General features: G+C 27.6%; 1 protein-coding gene across 4 annotated transcripts in view; it reads right to left on the bottom strand.

Annotated features, from left to right (window-relative positions):
• Positions 1–936: 936 nt before the first annotated feature.
• The window catches only part of LOC107440322 (sn-1-specific diacylglycerol lipase ABHD11), a 35,781-nt gene continuing 22,683 nt past the window's right edge, over positions 937–14,034 (bottom strand). Inside the window, exons 1-7 of one of the 4 annotated variants that reach the window (XM_071187474.1) lie at positions 13,666–13,987; positions 11,162–11,244; positions 8,739–8,895; positions 6,101–6,274; positions 3,245–3,430; positions 1,703–1,902; positions 937–1,263 (exon numbers count right to left, since the gene is read on the bottom strand). In XM_071187474.1, coding sequence (XP_071043575.1) covers positions 1,128–1,263; positions 1,703–1,902; positions 3,245–3,430; positions 6,101–6,274; positions 8,739–8,895; positions 11,162–11,238 — 930 coding nt within the window. In that variant the 5' untranslated portion in view covers positions 11,239–11,244; positions 13,666–13,987 and the 3' untranslated portion in view covers positions 937–1,127. Of the gene's footprint in view, positions 1,264–1,702; positions 1,903–3,244; positions 3,431–6,100; positions 6,275–8,738; positions 8,916–8,987; positions 9,015–11,161; positions 11,245–11,871; positions 12,180–13,665; positions 13,988–14,034 lie in introns of those variants that run through there. The other 3 variants (XM_071187473.1, XM_071187472.1, XM_071187475.1) reach the window with 3 other exon arrangements.

Genomic DNA, 14,034 nt, shown 5'->3' on the forward strand with positions numbered 1-14,034 from the left:
TATTATAAATATTAATTAAATCTTTAACTTTCAAGAAACGTCTCCAAATTCATAATTTGAAAGTTTTCTTTCAACAAACAGACTTGTACCACTTCTAAAATTAATAAGAAAAATTTTCCATCAGACCGGCAGAGTTAATATCATCATTGTTGTAAAAAAAAAGCTGTATGCAAATCCCGTCTCCGAGAAACAGAACCACTAGCGACATCTAGAATATTTCACGACATACTTACTCTCTTGTGAACAAAATTATAAATGTAAATTTTTTCATCATTCTTATTAAATACATTTCCGATTGAGAATTTTTTGATACAACTGATTTAATGATTTTTTTTTATCGCGTCTAAATAAAACAAAAGTTTATTTTAACAGCAATTTAAGATGTTTTGTCCTATATACTTTTAAATTATGCTTAAGAAAATGCAAAAATTATTTTTATTAACTTACACGTTCATAGTTATTTTTATTCCTACAGTGTAAAGAAAAGCAAATAATATTTTCTTTTGTTAAGTATGCCTTTTCAAGCTATTAATCCGTTCTAAAATCCAGTTAACTCTTTAAGGCAGGATGGTATACTGAAGTATATAATAGTAAAATCACAGCCCAGCCAATTTTCTTCTTTTTTCGAAAAAATTTCTTCTAGTGGTAGCTAAGTTTATGTTTTGGTGTATGAATTTTAGTTTTCAAATTTGATTTAAAGTTATTTCCTTCACCACTTTATGTAAATGATTTTAAAGTTCATATGAAACGCCACATTGTTCCAACTCTGTAGTGGTGAAGTTTTGAAAATGTTTGCAAAAATACCAAATGTTCTTAGAGCTCAAGTTTATATTTGTCTACCACTCAGTAAACTTTTTTCCAAAAAGCTTAGTAGTTAGCATCTGAAAATGATGTGTTCAAAATGTTTTAAATTATACAGAATGACTTAGCAAAGCATATTTTTAAAAGTATTTTTTTTATTGACAAATATATTGGCAACATAATATATACAGGAAATTTTCGTTTTTGAAACAAAAATCTCTCTGAATATTTACAACATTTTGTTAAACAAGATAATATCTCAACGTCGCCATTAATTTCATCGGTATTCTACTCAAAACAGAGTCAGTAAATGATTATGCATTTGTTCAGTTTTCAGCATTTAGAAAATTTATTACTGCATCTTTGTATTCAGGATGTATACTCACAAGATGGTTAGCTTTCTCGACTTTAAAAAATTTTGTTTTGGGGAACAGCTTTAAAATGTCGTCTTTAACATCTCCTCTGAAATAAAAAAATAAAGTTATTTATTGTTATTATTTGTTGAATCAGATATTTATTATTTTTTTCAGTATTTGTTATTATAATTTATTATTATAATTTGCATGTCGGCGTATAATGTAAAATTTAAGTATCATATTTCTTAAAAAATGTTGTCAAATTAACTCACGCATTAATTAATTTTTTATGACTTCTCAGATTAATTCGATTTATCTCAGGTTTGTATCTATTGAAATAAATTATTGTTGCGAGAAATATCGGGCATAGTAGTAATCGTCAGTATGATTTGTTTCATGTCATTTTTATTTGGCATACCAAGTTTTGTTTAGAGCTTTTGCGTTCTATGGACGAAATGTTTTTCCATTTGTATAAAAAATAACAAACTTAACTACTTATACAATAAAGATTTCGTTGAACAAAAGGGAAAAAAATATAAACTTACACTTTAAAAGGTGATTTTCCACCATATATAAACAGGGCTGGTTTTTCAAATTTCCCTCTACTCTCTGGCATATACTTGTCCAGATCTTTTTTGGCTATATCCAGAAGATCAACATTTGCTTTCCACCTGCATTTGCCATTTGAACATTTTATGGGTACATGATCAACGATTCTCTCATCGATATCAATTTTTTCATTAACCTAAAAATTAAGTTAAAAGTTGTTACCTGCAATGCTGTTGACAATTTTAAAAACAACGTATTACAGAACAACTACTAATGACCTATTGAACTGTATTGAACAGTATATAAAATAAAATAATTGTAGAACATATATTTAAATACTCATGATATCTCTACGACTGAACCGCATAAGACGACATTTTCTAGTATTGCTTGAAAAAGTTGCAAAATACTATTAACCTCGATATGGTTTCACAAGTTCATTCATAGCAACTCATGATAGCTCAAGGAAGTCAGTAGGCAATATATTTGTGACTTCGGTTAAAACAAAGTAAACACCAATTGCTAATAAGGCTAAATAATTTTGAGACAGTGTTAAATATTATCTATAACAATTTATATGCAATTAAGTTCTCACTAATAACTATAATTGGTTTACAAAATACTATTAGTCTCAAAATGGTTTCTATGCTTGGACCTCATGCCTATTCATAGCAACTTATGCTAGCTCAATGGCGCCAGTAGAAAACACAATCGTGACTTCGGTTAAAACAAATTAAACACCTATTGATAACATGGCTAAATAAGTTTGGCTTAGTGTTAAATATTATTAATAACAATTAATCTGTGCAATAAACTTAATATTATATTTTATTACATTTAGTATGATTAAAGTTAATATGCTTAAGGGTTGACAAATAATATAATTTTTAACAATTAATATTCAATATACCTATTTATAGCACCTTATACTGGCTCAATGATGCCAGTAGGCGATATATCCGTGCCTTCGGCTGAAGCAAAGTAAATAACTATTCATAAAATGGCTAAATAAGTTTGACGCAGTGTTAAATATTATAAATTATAATTTATGCATAGCAAACTTCTAAGTGATATCCGTAGTTAGTTATATAGAAATATTCAAAAAAAAAATCTTATCTTCTCGTACCGCTATTTTCTTAGAATGAAGATTAACTCTCAACAGTGTACAATCAATAGTACCAATCCTTATTTAGTATACCTAACAGTCAAATGTCAGAGTCTGCTGTCAATTTTTATAAAATAATGAGAGCGGACCAACGAAAGTAAATGGCCAAGTTATGAAACGTTTACTCTACATAATTATGCAACTTATATCTCTCATCAAAACACTAATTAAAAAATTATACATTGTGAAAAAAAAGGTTAAATTCATACAGTCGAGCTTTGATTGAAATCAACTCTCAATATTTTCGTCAATATTAATTCAATAGTGAATGTAAAAAAAACAACTTTTTATTTTCTGCACTGGTGATCATATTTTAATAACGAGTAAATAATATATATGAATTAGTTAGAAAAAATTTAGTTCATTGACTTACCAATTCTAACATAAATTTGACGAATTTAAAAACAATAAATTTAGCTTCTTTTTCAGTTACTCCTTTAGGAATAACGCCCAAAGCATCCTTATATGGATCAACAGCTCCAACCATTACCTTCCGAGCTTCATCACTTAAACCATTGGGTCTCATATCTTCGACAATTAGTCTTTCCACTTTTTCGGGCTACAAATGAAATAAATTTTTTTATAGAATGCAGGTTAAATCATGAAATGAGGGATTTAAAGCGAGATGACAAACAAAAAATACAATTATTATTAAAATAGTCGATGTCGTTATAAACTACGTCCGCTATGAAAAAACAGTCTCTGAAGCATGTAGTGGATTTTGTTGTTTCTTCAGTGCTGCTTACAAGAAGTATAATAAAAAACCTTTAATCACAATTTTTTTATAAGTTACAATCTGTTTTTTCAACTATATTTCAATCTAAAAACGTATTCCGGAGAATATCTCTGTATTGATTAACTGCCTATTAAGCACGATATTGTTTGTGGTGATCCATCTGAAATGGATAATTATGTTACTTGGCCAACAGAAAAATACATAAAACTTTTAAGCGTCTTTTTATGAGGGAAACGGTTGAGACAGTTGAACAGTTGGACAATGGTCAAAAAGTGACCTTAGTTTCTGGTGTCAAAAATATTATAAAAATAATAAACAAATCCTTAAAGTGTTATAGCCACTGCTACATATAAAATTAGGTTAAATAAAGCAATTTGTCAGATTTTTTTAAACTAAAAATACATGCTTGCTCCATGTTGCTTTGTGTTCAATTTATGTGTAAATTTAAAACAAACTGAAAAATATTGTTTTAAATTCTTTTTCTTCAAATTTTGTTTATTTTTTTTGTAGGCCAAGATAGCAGAAATAATGGAGGAAATAAAGGAGGGAAATTTCGACACTAAAATTGGACTAAATCAAAAATAAAAACTGAGTTATTAATTCTTCTTTCAAGACTGTTATTACTTTTTTATAAAACAAAAAGGATTAAAATTACAAATATCCTGTAGAAGAAATAGAAAAAAAGAAACTCTTGATTTTAGGCTGTAGTATGAGTTTAAAAGTTCATTTTCTTTATTCACGCATCTAACCTATCAAAATGTAGGTGTATTTAGAGAGAAACAGGGGGGAAAAGATATCACAGAGATATAATGAAATAGAAAGACAATATCAATGAAAATGGAATATCATCAAGGTTATTGCAGAATGTTACAAAGATGAAATTTCTGCACAACTTTGGATGTTGTTGAAGAAACAATAATAAACTTAAGAAATTTGACCTCTTACATACCTTCAAAAATTACTTGAATGCAATTCATATATGGATCCAAATTGAATAAAGACAAAATTTTGTGAGTTTGTTAGTTACCTTCGAAATGTTCAATAACTGTGACAACTCCTGTTACAAAAGGTTTAAGAAAGAGAAAGAGTAAGTTTAAAGTGATAGAAAAGAAAGAATTAAATTTTTAGAATAATCACTAAAATTAATATGAAAATCAGTCCTCAAAATTAAAACAAATTTCAAAACTATCTCCTGCAGGACGGTGTTATTTATTAAAATAGGATTTTATAACCCCCAAAAACAGTTCAGTAAGCGAGGCTAATATCTACAGAATAAAAAAAAAATTATTTAAGAAAATGAAGTGAAAATGTAATAGTATATCTAAAGAGAAAATTATATTTAACTATTTAAGATCCTAAGTCAAACTGTTGATGTATACTGAGTAATCTCTGATGAGAGCTGCTTAAATGTTTTGAATTTTTGTAAAAAAATGAAGTAAAATTATTGCAGTAATCGCATGTTATTTTTTAAAAAGAGAAAAGTTATAAAAAAAAGGAAAAGTGTACACTGTTAAAATTTTAATTCTAAAATTATGGTAAAATAACTGGCAGCTGTCTGTCCATCCAATTAACCGTAAGGTTCACGGTAAAGAATATTTTTTTACTTTATGGTTTAGAAGCCATTTGCAAAAAGTATGGTTATAAAACCATGAATACAAAACTATACGGTTTTTTAACCATTTACAACTAGCAATTTTCAAAAGCGTAAAAAAAAAATTATTATTTAACTAGACATAGGAGCTTGGCTTTTCGCATTGGAGAAAGCCGGACTCTGAAAATTCATCATGTGTTGAAGGGAAAGGAGAATAAATTGTAGCGTCAACACCAGGATTCGAACTCCAGTTCTGTCGGTCATGAGATTGACAGATAAGCCCGCTCGGCTATGATATGTACGCAGTTGCAAAGAACTAAGTACCTCCATTAGGTGGTTCTAGTTGGTGCGATAAAATTCTGGTTGTTCAACCGTATTAGGTGAAAACAGTTAATAAACAATTTTCCTCAAACTTAACAGTTTGATTACCATTTTATTTATGGTAATTTGACTGTTTTGATTAAATATGGTAAAATAACCATTCAATAAATTGTTATTTAACCTTTTTTCCGAGAAATTTCTAACAGTGTATGAAATGGTGAATCATACTTCAACAAGAAGGAAATAGGGATTAAAATAATCCAATGCTTGTTAATTTTAGGTCAAAGCTGAAAAGAAAACATGAACTCATTTTAATTTCACTTGAAAATCAGGCAACAGTTTGATATTTTATTCCCTCTTTTGCTACGATTGAACAAAATTCGTCTGAATTTGATAGAAATTTTTTAGACTAAAAATGATATGCGGCCCTAAAAAACAGTGAATTTATATTTAATAAAAATTCTAAAAATGTTTATTAAATTTGCGCATTACTGAACACCTGTATTCTAAGTGCGAGACACAACTAATTAGAAAATTCTATTTTCTATGTTGTGTAAGTATTAAAAAGAATTGTTCCATACATTTGTAAGAGTAAAGTCTACAGCAATTTTTCCTCCCAAGCTGTGTCCAAGTAATGCTATTTTTTCAGTGTTCAACGTTTTCATGAGAAGATTCAAATCAGATGCCATGACGGACGTGTCACTATCATTACTCCATGGGCTATCACCATGATTGCGTAAATCAGCAGCACAAATCTGTAAAAGAATAAATTATTTCCGTCATAAATTCGAAACATATTAGTTGATTTAGTTGCACGAACAGTGTTTTTAGTAAAAAAAATAGAAATGTTAAAATTTAGAATCTAAATTGATCTGAAGAAGATTTGCCTCTTTCTGAGGATCAGAAAATACAGCTCATCTTTGTGGTTTCTCTTTTATTAAAAATTAACTTAAATAGTTTTTGATTTGGAAAATTAAAATATTGTCATGTCATTAGAAAGAAACATCAACCTTAAAAAGTAAATATCTACAAAGGAAATGTTGTCCTCAAATGAGCTAATTAATTAGTGCAGACGATATTTTTAAGTTACGATTTCGGAACACAAAAACGTACTTTCTCTGAATAAACATAAATTTTTTGTCGACGAATTTAGATTTCTAACCCTTAAAATAGAAGAGGTAGCTGTAATCTGTGAAACTTGGTGCCTAAACCAAACTATATCTGGGAAATAGTTTGGTCAAGAGAGCTGTCCAAAATTTAGACCCCTTATAATTAATTTTACTTTTTACGCATAACGCCAAATCTCGGGATTTTTTAAGCGAAATTAAACATTTTTGCACACAGTTATAAAATTATTTATCCTAAGACAATTCTATGCATAACATAGTTTTTAACATTTATTTATCATTATTTTTAAATAATTTTATTTAATAATAGTTGAATAAAAGGTATACAAAATTTTACACCTTTTCCAAGAATGTAATTTCATAAAACAAAATTCGAAATTTAAACGATATTGGTCGAAGTTCCTGAGGAATCAAATTTCAAATACTATACGAATTCTTTAAAAATTGATTTCTTAGGAACTATTTATTTTGTATTTTGTTACAGAAAATTACATTTTATAAAATATTACAAAAAATTTGTTTACCTTAGAATTCAGAATTTTTCGACTATTATTAAATAAAGTAATAAAAATGATATATAATAATAATACAAAATAATAAATGATTATTAAAAATTATTCTTGCATGGAATTGTCTTTGCAAATTTTATATTTGTGTGCAAAAATTTCTCTTCTTAAGAAATTCTCAAGAAACGACAAAATATGCAAAAAGTAAAGTCAACATGAATATTGAATGTAGTGGTCCAAATTTTCTACCGTTCTCTTGACCAAACTATTCGGATCATATATCCCAGATTGTGGCTACCCCAAATATTTTGGGAGTAAAGAATCCGAGCCCATCGAATAAAAATGTGTGTTAATTCCAAGAAAATAAGTTTTTCTGTGTGAATTCATATCTTAAAATATAGTCTGTATTAATTAATTAGCATATTTGTGGTCACTCACTTGAACCATTAAGATCAACTGATTAACTGAACTGATTTTTTTCACGCACTGAACATATTTCTATAATTTATATCAAAAATGAAGTTAAAAGTGGTTTCAATTAAAGTGTCACAAATTAACATTAAAATTAGGTAATGAAACAAAATGAAAAACGTTATCAGACTATACTCAATCAATATCGAGGTCCAGTTAATGCAAACATGGGATTAAAGTCAACAAAAATAAGTTTATTTCTAAGGTGGGACAGGAATCTTGTCTTTCGTTAGGAACTGTAACAGCTGTAAAATAAATTATTTCTTGAGTCTTTCTTTTTCTTTGCGTTGATCATCTTCGGTATTAATTACTTAGATGTTAATTTGTGAATTCCAGAATTAATATTTCATGACTTCTTTTCTTATTTAAAATTTATCAAGATATATTAAGAGTGTTTTTAGATTCCATCACATGTATATTAAGAGCGGTCATAATGAAACATCTTGCTCACTCTTTTAACAAGTCACACAAGTTTAGCTTAGTATTCCTTTATATTATAGAAACTCTATTGGGGAATATAATCTTTTAAGCAGGTTCTTAGTTGAACACCAATTTTCCCGATCGCTAATTAATCAATCACTTTGAGGACAGAAAAAAATGCGAGTAAATGGGTAATTATTGAATTTTAATGCAAAGCGTCAGCTAGTTTTAAGCGTTGAGAAGTTTTTAAAAGACCTGAACAATAGTAGAAAATAGTGTCAATATGAAAACAAATTACTTTTGATATCAATACGTAATACGTAATTAGCAAACATTTTAAAATTTTCATTTTATTTAACAAGTATTTTAATTTTTTTCTTAATGGAATAGGTTTTCTCCATCAATTAACTCAAAAATTCAACTATCCAGTCACTTTATTTTAAATAAATATCACTAGATACACTACATAAAAAATGTTCTGTTGCAAATATATCTCACGAAATTATAACTAAAGTTGCACTGCCTTATATATCAAGAAAGGTAGTAAATAGACTTCAACACATTTCATTAAAATCTATAAAAAATAATTTAAGTAAGACAGTTTTTAGTAATATATTTTATGTAATTGCCAAATTTGAAAAATAAATTGTCCTAAATTGAATATTAATTGAATAACTGAATCGAAAAATGCTTACTCTTCTACCAGTTTTCATGGCTAAAATTGGCATCATACCAAGCCACATTTCCTTGAATGCAAGTACACCATGCAGCAAAAGAACTGGAGGCTTGGCATCATTTGTTCCATTGGGCGAATGTATGCAAATATGAGCAAGTTTTACTTGTTCCTTTGCACTAAGGGAAGATAAAGTGTACTTTAGGATATAATGAGATTTAAACTATTTTTGTGCATTGAATATTTAGAATACAAGTTATGAATTAAATACATTTTCTAGCATCACCTCAGTTTGTCATCTTGAGAACATATTGTCGTAAACTATATATATATGATTTAGACAAATTTCTTTTAAGAATTTAAAGAAATTAAAAAAAGTCAGAAAACAAGATAACGAAACGATACAATATCTTCCACAGTTCACACAATTATATCCGCCAATTGCAGTGCTTTCTAGTATCGTTTTAACATAGCCAAAGTGAAATATTGTATTAATATAGCCATAGGGGCACAAAATTAACCACAAAATAATTATGCACGCTAATTTCCAGCCACAAAAGTCCCACGAACTGGTAAGGATAAGATCTGTGGTCTTTTTCAAACAAATCAGACAAATCTAGCATGTGTGTGCGAGAAGGCCAATTGCTGCAGATTGCAAATGACAATTGCAAACTACGATCGAGACAACAACTCTGTCGGTGTTCTGGGTTAAAGTCATAGCGGAATACCCTGAGGTTATCAGCACAGAACTAAATTTCCATTGTAATTTTCGACAACCTATCTCAGTAAAGCGGGATCTTCTGCAGTGACAGCAATTAAATCAGAAAAATTGAATAAACTGGAATATAGCAGCACATTGCAGGTGTCAACGTCTTCTCCCAGATGGAACCATCTAGTTTCACAGAAATAAGCTCAGGCACAATGCAACACGCTAGGTATATTGAGCTCAATAACATGGAGCGAGGAGCAACAAAAAATTGACATGAAAATAAAGCATATCAAGCAACAAAAAAAAAAGGCAAAAATATAAGAAAATACAAAATAAAAAATATTCAAGAAACAAAAATTCAACTTATAAAGCAAGTAGAGAGATCAGACGTCTATTTACTTACTGACATCTTGAAAAATTGATTTAAAAATTTTTTTCGCAACTAGTTTGCCAGATTACAAATATGAAATTAAAACATAAATAGATAATGCATTATATGGCGCATTCTTGCTGAAATTCAGAACCGCAATTGATTTGTCTGTTACATAGGATTAGCTCAGAACTGGATTTGCGCAAGGTAATTAGATATTATACAGGGTAATTTAAAGTTTGCAATTAATGAAATTTCAAATTTCAATTATAACTTTCATTTTGTTGATTTTTAGGGAAATTATTATAATTTATTGGAAAAATCCTTGATTAAATATTAGAATTTTTTTGCCGCAGATTTTCCCTAATTTTATTTGAGCATGGTAAAAATATCAGTTTAGATAAAAAAAATATTGGGTAAACAAATTCATTAATAATTTTAACTAATAATTAACTCAGTGATTTTATATCGAATTTAATTATATCATTTGCTTTTAATTAAACATTTAAACGAGTTTTTTTATTTGTATACATGAATATTGCTACAAATTCCTTTATTTCCAATTATTTAATTAAAACTATTTAAATCAATGTTTTAGAAACATTAGAATTACATGTAATTAGATTATTTATGTAAAATTTAAAATAATTCCCTTTATCGTATAAACCAACATTGCAAATATTTTCTTCATTTTTAATACTTAAATCCAAAAAATTTAATTCTGCACTGTTAAAATTTCCATTCTAAAATTATGGTAAAATAACTAGCAGCTATCTGTCCATCTGATTAACAGTGAAGTTTAAGGTAAAGAACATTTTTTCCATTATTGTTTAGAAACAATTAACAAAAGGTATGGTTATAAAACCACGAATACAAAACTATACGGTTTTTTAACCATTTACTACTAGCATTTTTCAAAAACGTAAAAAAGGTATGCTATAGATTTAAAGATATTTATAAAAATTTATAAAGATTTAAAGATAGATTTAAAGATATGCTATAGATTTAAAGATATGTATCTGCGGCACATGACAAAAGTACTTTATAGTTTTTGTATCTAAATCAATTACAGACATACGGACAACTGTCTGTGATTGGCTAAGAGCGAAAATCTACCGTCAGGAGAGGAAACAAAATATTATTCGAAGTGTTAACATGGAGTCAATATGCAAACAAACTGAAAATAAAATTTAATTTTTGCATTTAAAGAGATAAATTAATCAGTATACTACGCAGTTAATCAGTATATTATGCATGTTTCTATATAGTTTGGTTAAACTGAAAGATCATGAACAAATCCTTATAAAATTGTTCAATATCATTAGGTAATGCAAAAATAACCAAATTAAAATTAAACAGTTCTTACTTTGGAGCTCCAGTTGGAAAACAATAACTTATCCCTAAAAGCAGTGTTAGGCTTAGAACAATTTGAACAAACTTCATTTTGGTCTATAAAAAACATAAAATGTCAATAAAAGAAACTCTATTTATTTTAAGACATGTGTTGATATAATATGGATATAAATAAATGCCAGAAAAATTTTGTTTTGAAATTTTTTCTTGTTTTACTTTTTTCTCAGTCATACGTATTTATCCATATTTTTGTAATAATAATGATCATTCTCACCATAAAAATTTAAAACCATAAAAAATTATCACCATAAAAATTCTCACGTAAAAATTTAACTCTTCTCAAATCAATTGTATAATTTGTAAAGTTATTTTTAACTCTTCGCTATTTTTGCCAGAATTTCGGCAGTTTAATATGTCTTTAGTCTTTATTTCTATTCCTAAAAAGCAGATTTACCCAAATTTATGAAAATTTAGAAAATATTTTTTTGAAAAGAAATTCCCGTGCTGAAAATTGCAAAAGACTAAGCTACCTTGATTTCTTCAATAATAAATGTAGTGCTAAAGGATTATTGATTTGACCTGAACATTCTAAAAAGAGAAAAATTTAACATTTTTTAAGAAATTTTCTTTTCGTAATCGTAGAGAAAAATCCGGTATCGAAAAGAAAAATTCTATAATTTTAACAGCTGCCTTACAACGGCGAAGAATTTGACAAAAACTTACCCCTAGAAGTTGATCTTTGAAAAAATTTGTCCTTATATTTTCTATTTAGCTTCCGTGAATGCTATACCAATCAAGATATTGAATGAATCTTAGCCAATTTTGATTCTAAAAATTGCCTTGACGATGAACCAATGAAGACACATTTTTTGCATCAAGTACACATCGTTTGCTTTTAATTTCCCACTAAATTTAGAAAGCGTCCATCTCGTATGTTTTGCAGCAATATTAATATCAATACAGAACTTCAATTTGATTCGTTCAACGGAAGAAAACAAAACTTTCGGTGGTTTTAAGTAAGTTCTTTAAGGATGACGACAGAATTTTATATCTAAACTATGACATTTTATGAGGCGTAAAAGATAGCAATTAACTATGATGCTCAACACCTGCACGTGAAATTTTAAACAGAATGTCAGCGAAAAAACCTTCAAAGCAAACGTCAGAATTTTAATACAAACTCTGAGGAATATCAAGAAAATTAAAAATAAATATATATTTTTCAGTTATAATATAACTCTGGAATTGTAATCGCTTTTCTTTATATATTTAATATTAGCTTTTCATTTCGTTCATTGTTTTCAAACTGAAATTTAGAATCAAACTAAAAAGAAAAACAAATTAAAAATTTTTTTAAGGAAAGTGTTACATTTTTTAAAATTATTTTTGACAGTACATGGCAGTTTCTACGGTGCAGTATTAAATTCGCTATTTTTGTATTCAGGTTTACATTATTTTAGAAAAAAGTACTATTGAGAGTTTCTAAACTATGATGAATCCTAAATATGGTTTCTACATCTCCTACTATTAGTAAAAAATGATTACGTCTTAAAAATTACAAACTTTTATCACATACTATAAAACAATATTTATTGATAATTTTCCCAAAATCTTTACCAAAGCACTATTAAGAAAATTACCAAACTTTTTGATGTTTCCACAGAGCCAGAAATGCGGTAAAATTGACAATATTCTGGTAGTTTTGACTATACTTTTCTTCTCAGTGCACAACGCATATGATAAAAGGTCAAAAATACATAATTTTAAAAATTTCACCCTAGAACATTTTAGATCAATCAGTTCATGCGTAGTCTATTCCTTAATTAGAGTTCAGTCTATTAATATATTGATAATGTAATCCAATGTAGTATCCGATGTAACATCAAAACTTGTATGTAATTTTAAACTACTGAAATATATTGACTTGTAAATTTTCACATAAGATTTTATTTTAATTTACGAGAAAATCCGTTTTGAAATGTAAAGTTAAGCAGGCATGGTGGTTTAATGGTAGGTGATTTTTAAATCATTGTAACTACTGCTCAAATTAAGACCGAAACCAAATTTGCTTTTTAGAGATGAAAATGAATGCTTTTTTTATTAAAATATCTGAAATTCGATGATGTAAGCGAAATTTACTTAAAAAGGTATCGATTATCCTAAAAACCAATAAACAATATTCTCCGAATAACAATGCTATTAGGTGTCAAAGATAATATCAAAGCAATTAGAAAACTATTAAAATCAACGTAAAAAACAATTGGGTAAATGCTATAAAAACGCTGTTAAAATGTTACAGTTCTAACTTAAAGAATAATTTAAAAAATTATATTTGAAATGAGTATTAGTACATATTTTGATATGTTAGTTAAATATTTTAAATGTACAATAGAAAGAAATATTTATTGCAATTGACTTAAAATTAAATTACATGTATATTTTAAAAAAAATAATCGAAAATCAAAATATGATTAACTTCATTAGGTTTTCCTTATAATAGACTAAGTCGTTTCTTACCCAATGTAGATGCTGTTGAATATAAAAATTAAAACTTTTCGAGTCTTTTTAAAGAACAATAAAAATAGTACACACTTCCTTCTAGATAGCTTGTTATCAATTGACAACTTCTTAAACAATCAATAATATATTTATCGAAGAAGTGAAACAATATATTCCAATTGTTTTAATATTTACTTAAATTGCGGATGCGGATTACTATTATAAAAAAAAGTTCCTTTTTGATAGATATATGATTTAACAGATTTGATAATTTTTAAGTCAGAAAAAAATGTTTACAGAAAAAAACAATACAGTGATAATTCTTACACAGTTTGTGAGAAATACACGTATTTCTATTAAAAAAAAATTTGGGGGGACAAAAAATGA

This window comes from Parasteatoda tepidariorum, chromosome X1 (genome assembly GCF_043381705.1).
Source record: "Parasteatoda tepidariorum isolate YZ-2023 chromosome X1, CAS_Ptep_4.0, whole genome shotgun sequence".
In the NCBI taxonomy this organism is placed as follows: Eukaryota; Metazoa; Arthropoda; class Arachnida; order Araneae; family Theridiidae; genus Parasteatoda; species Parasteatoda tepidariorum.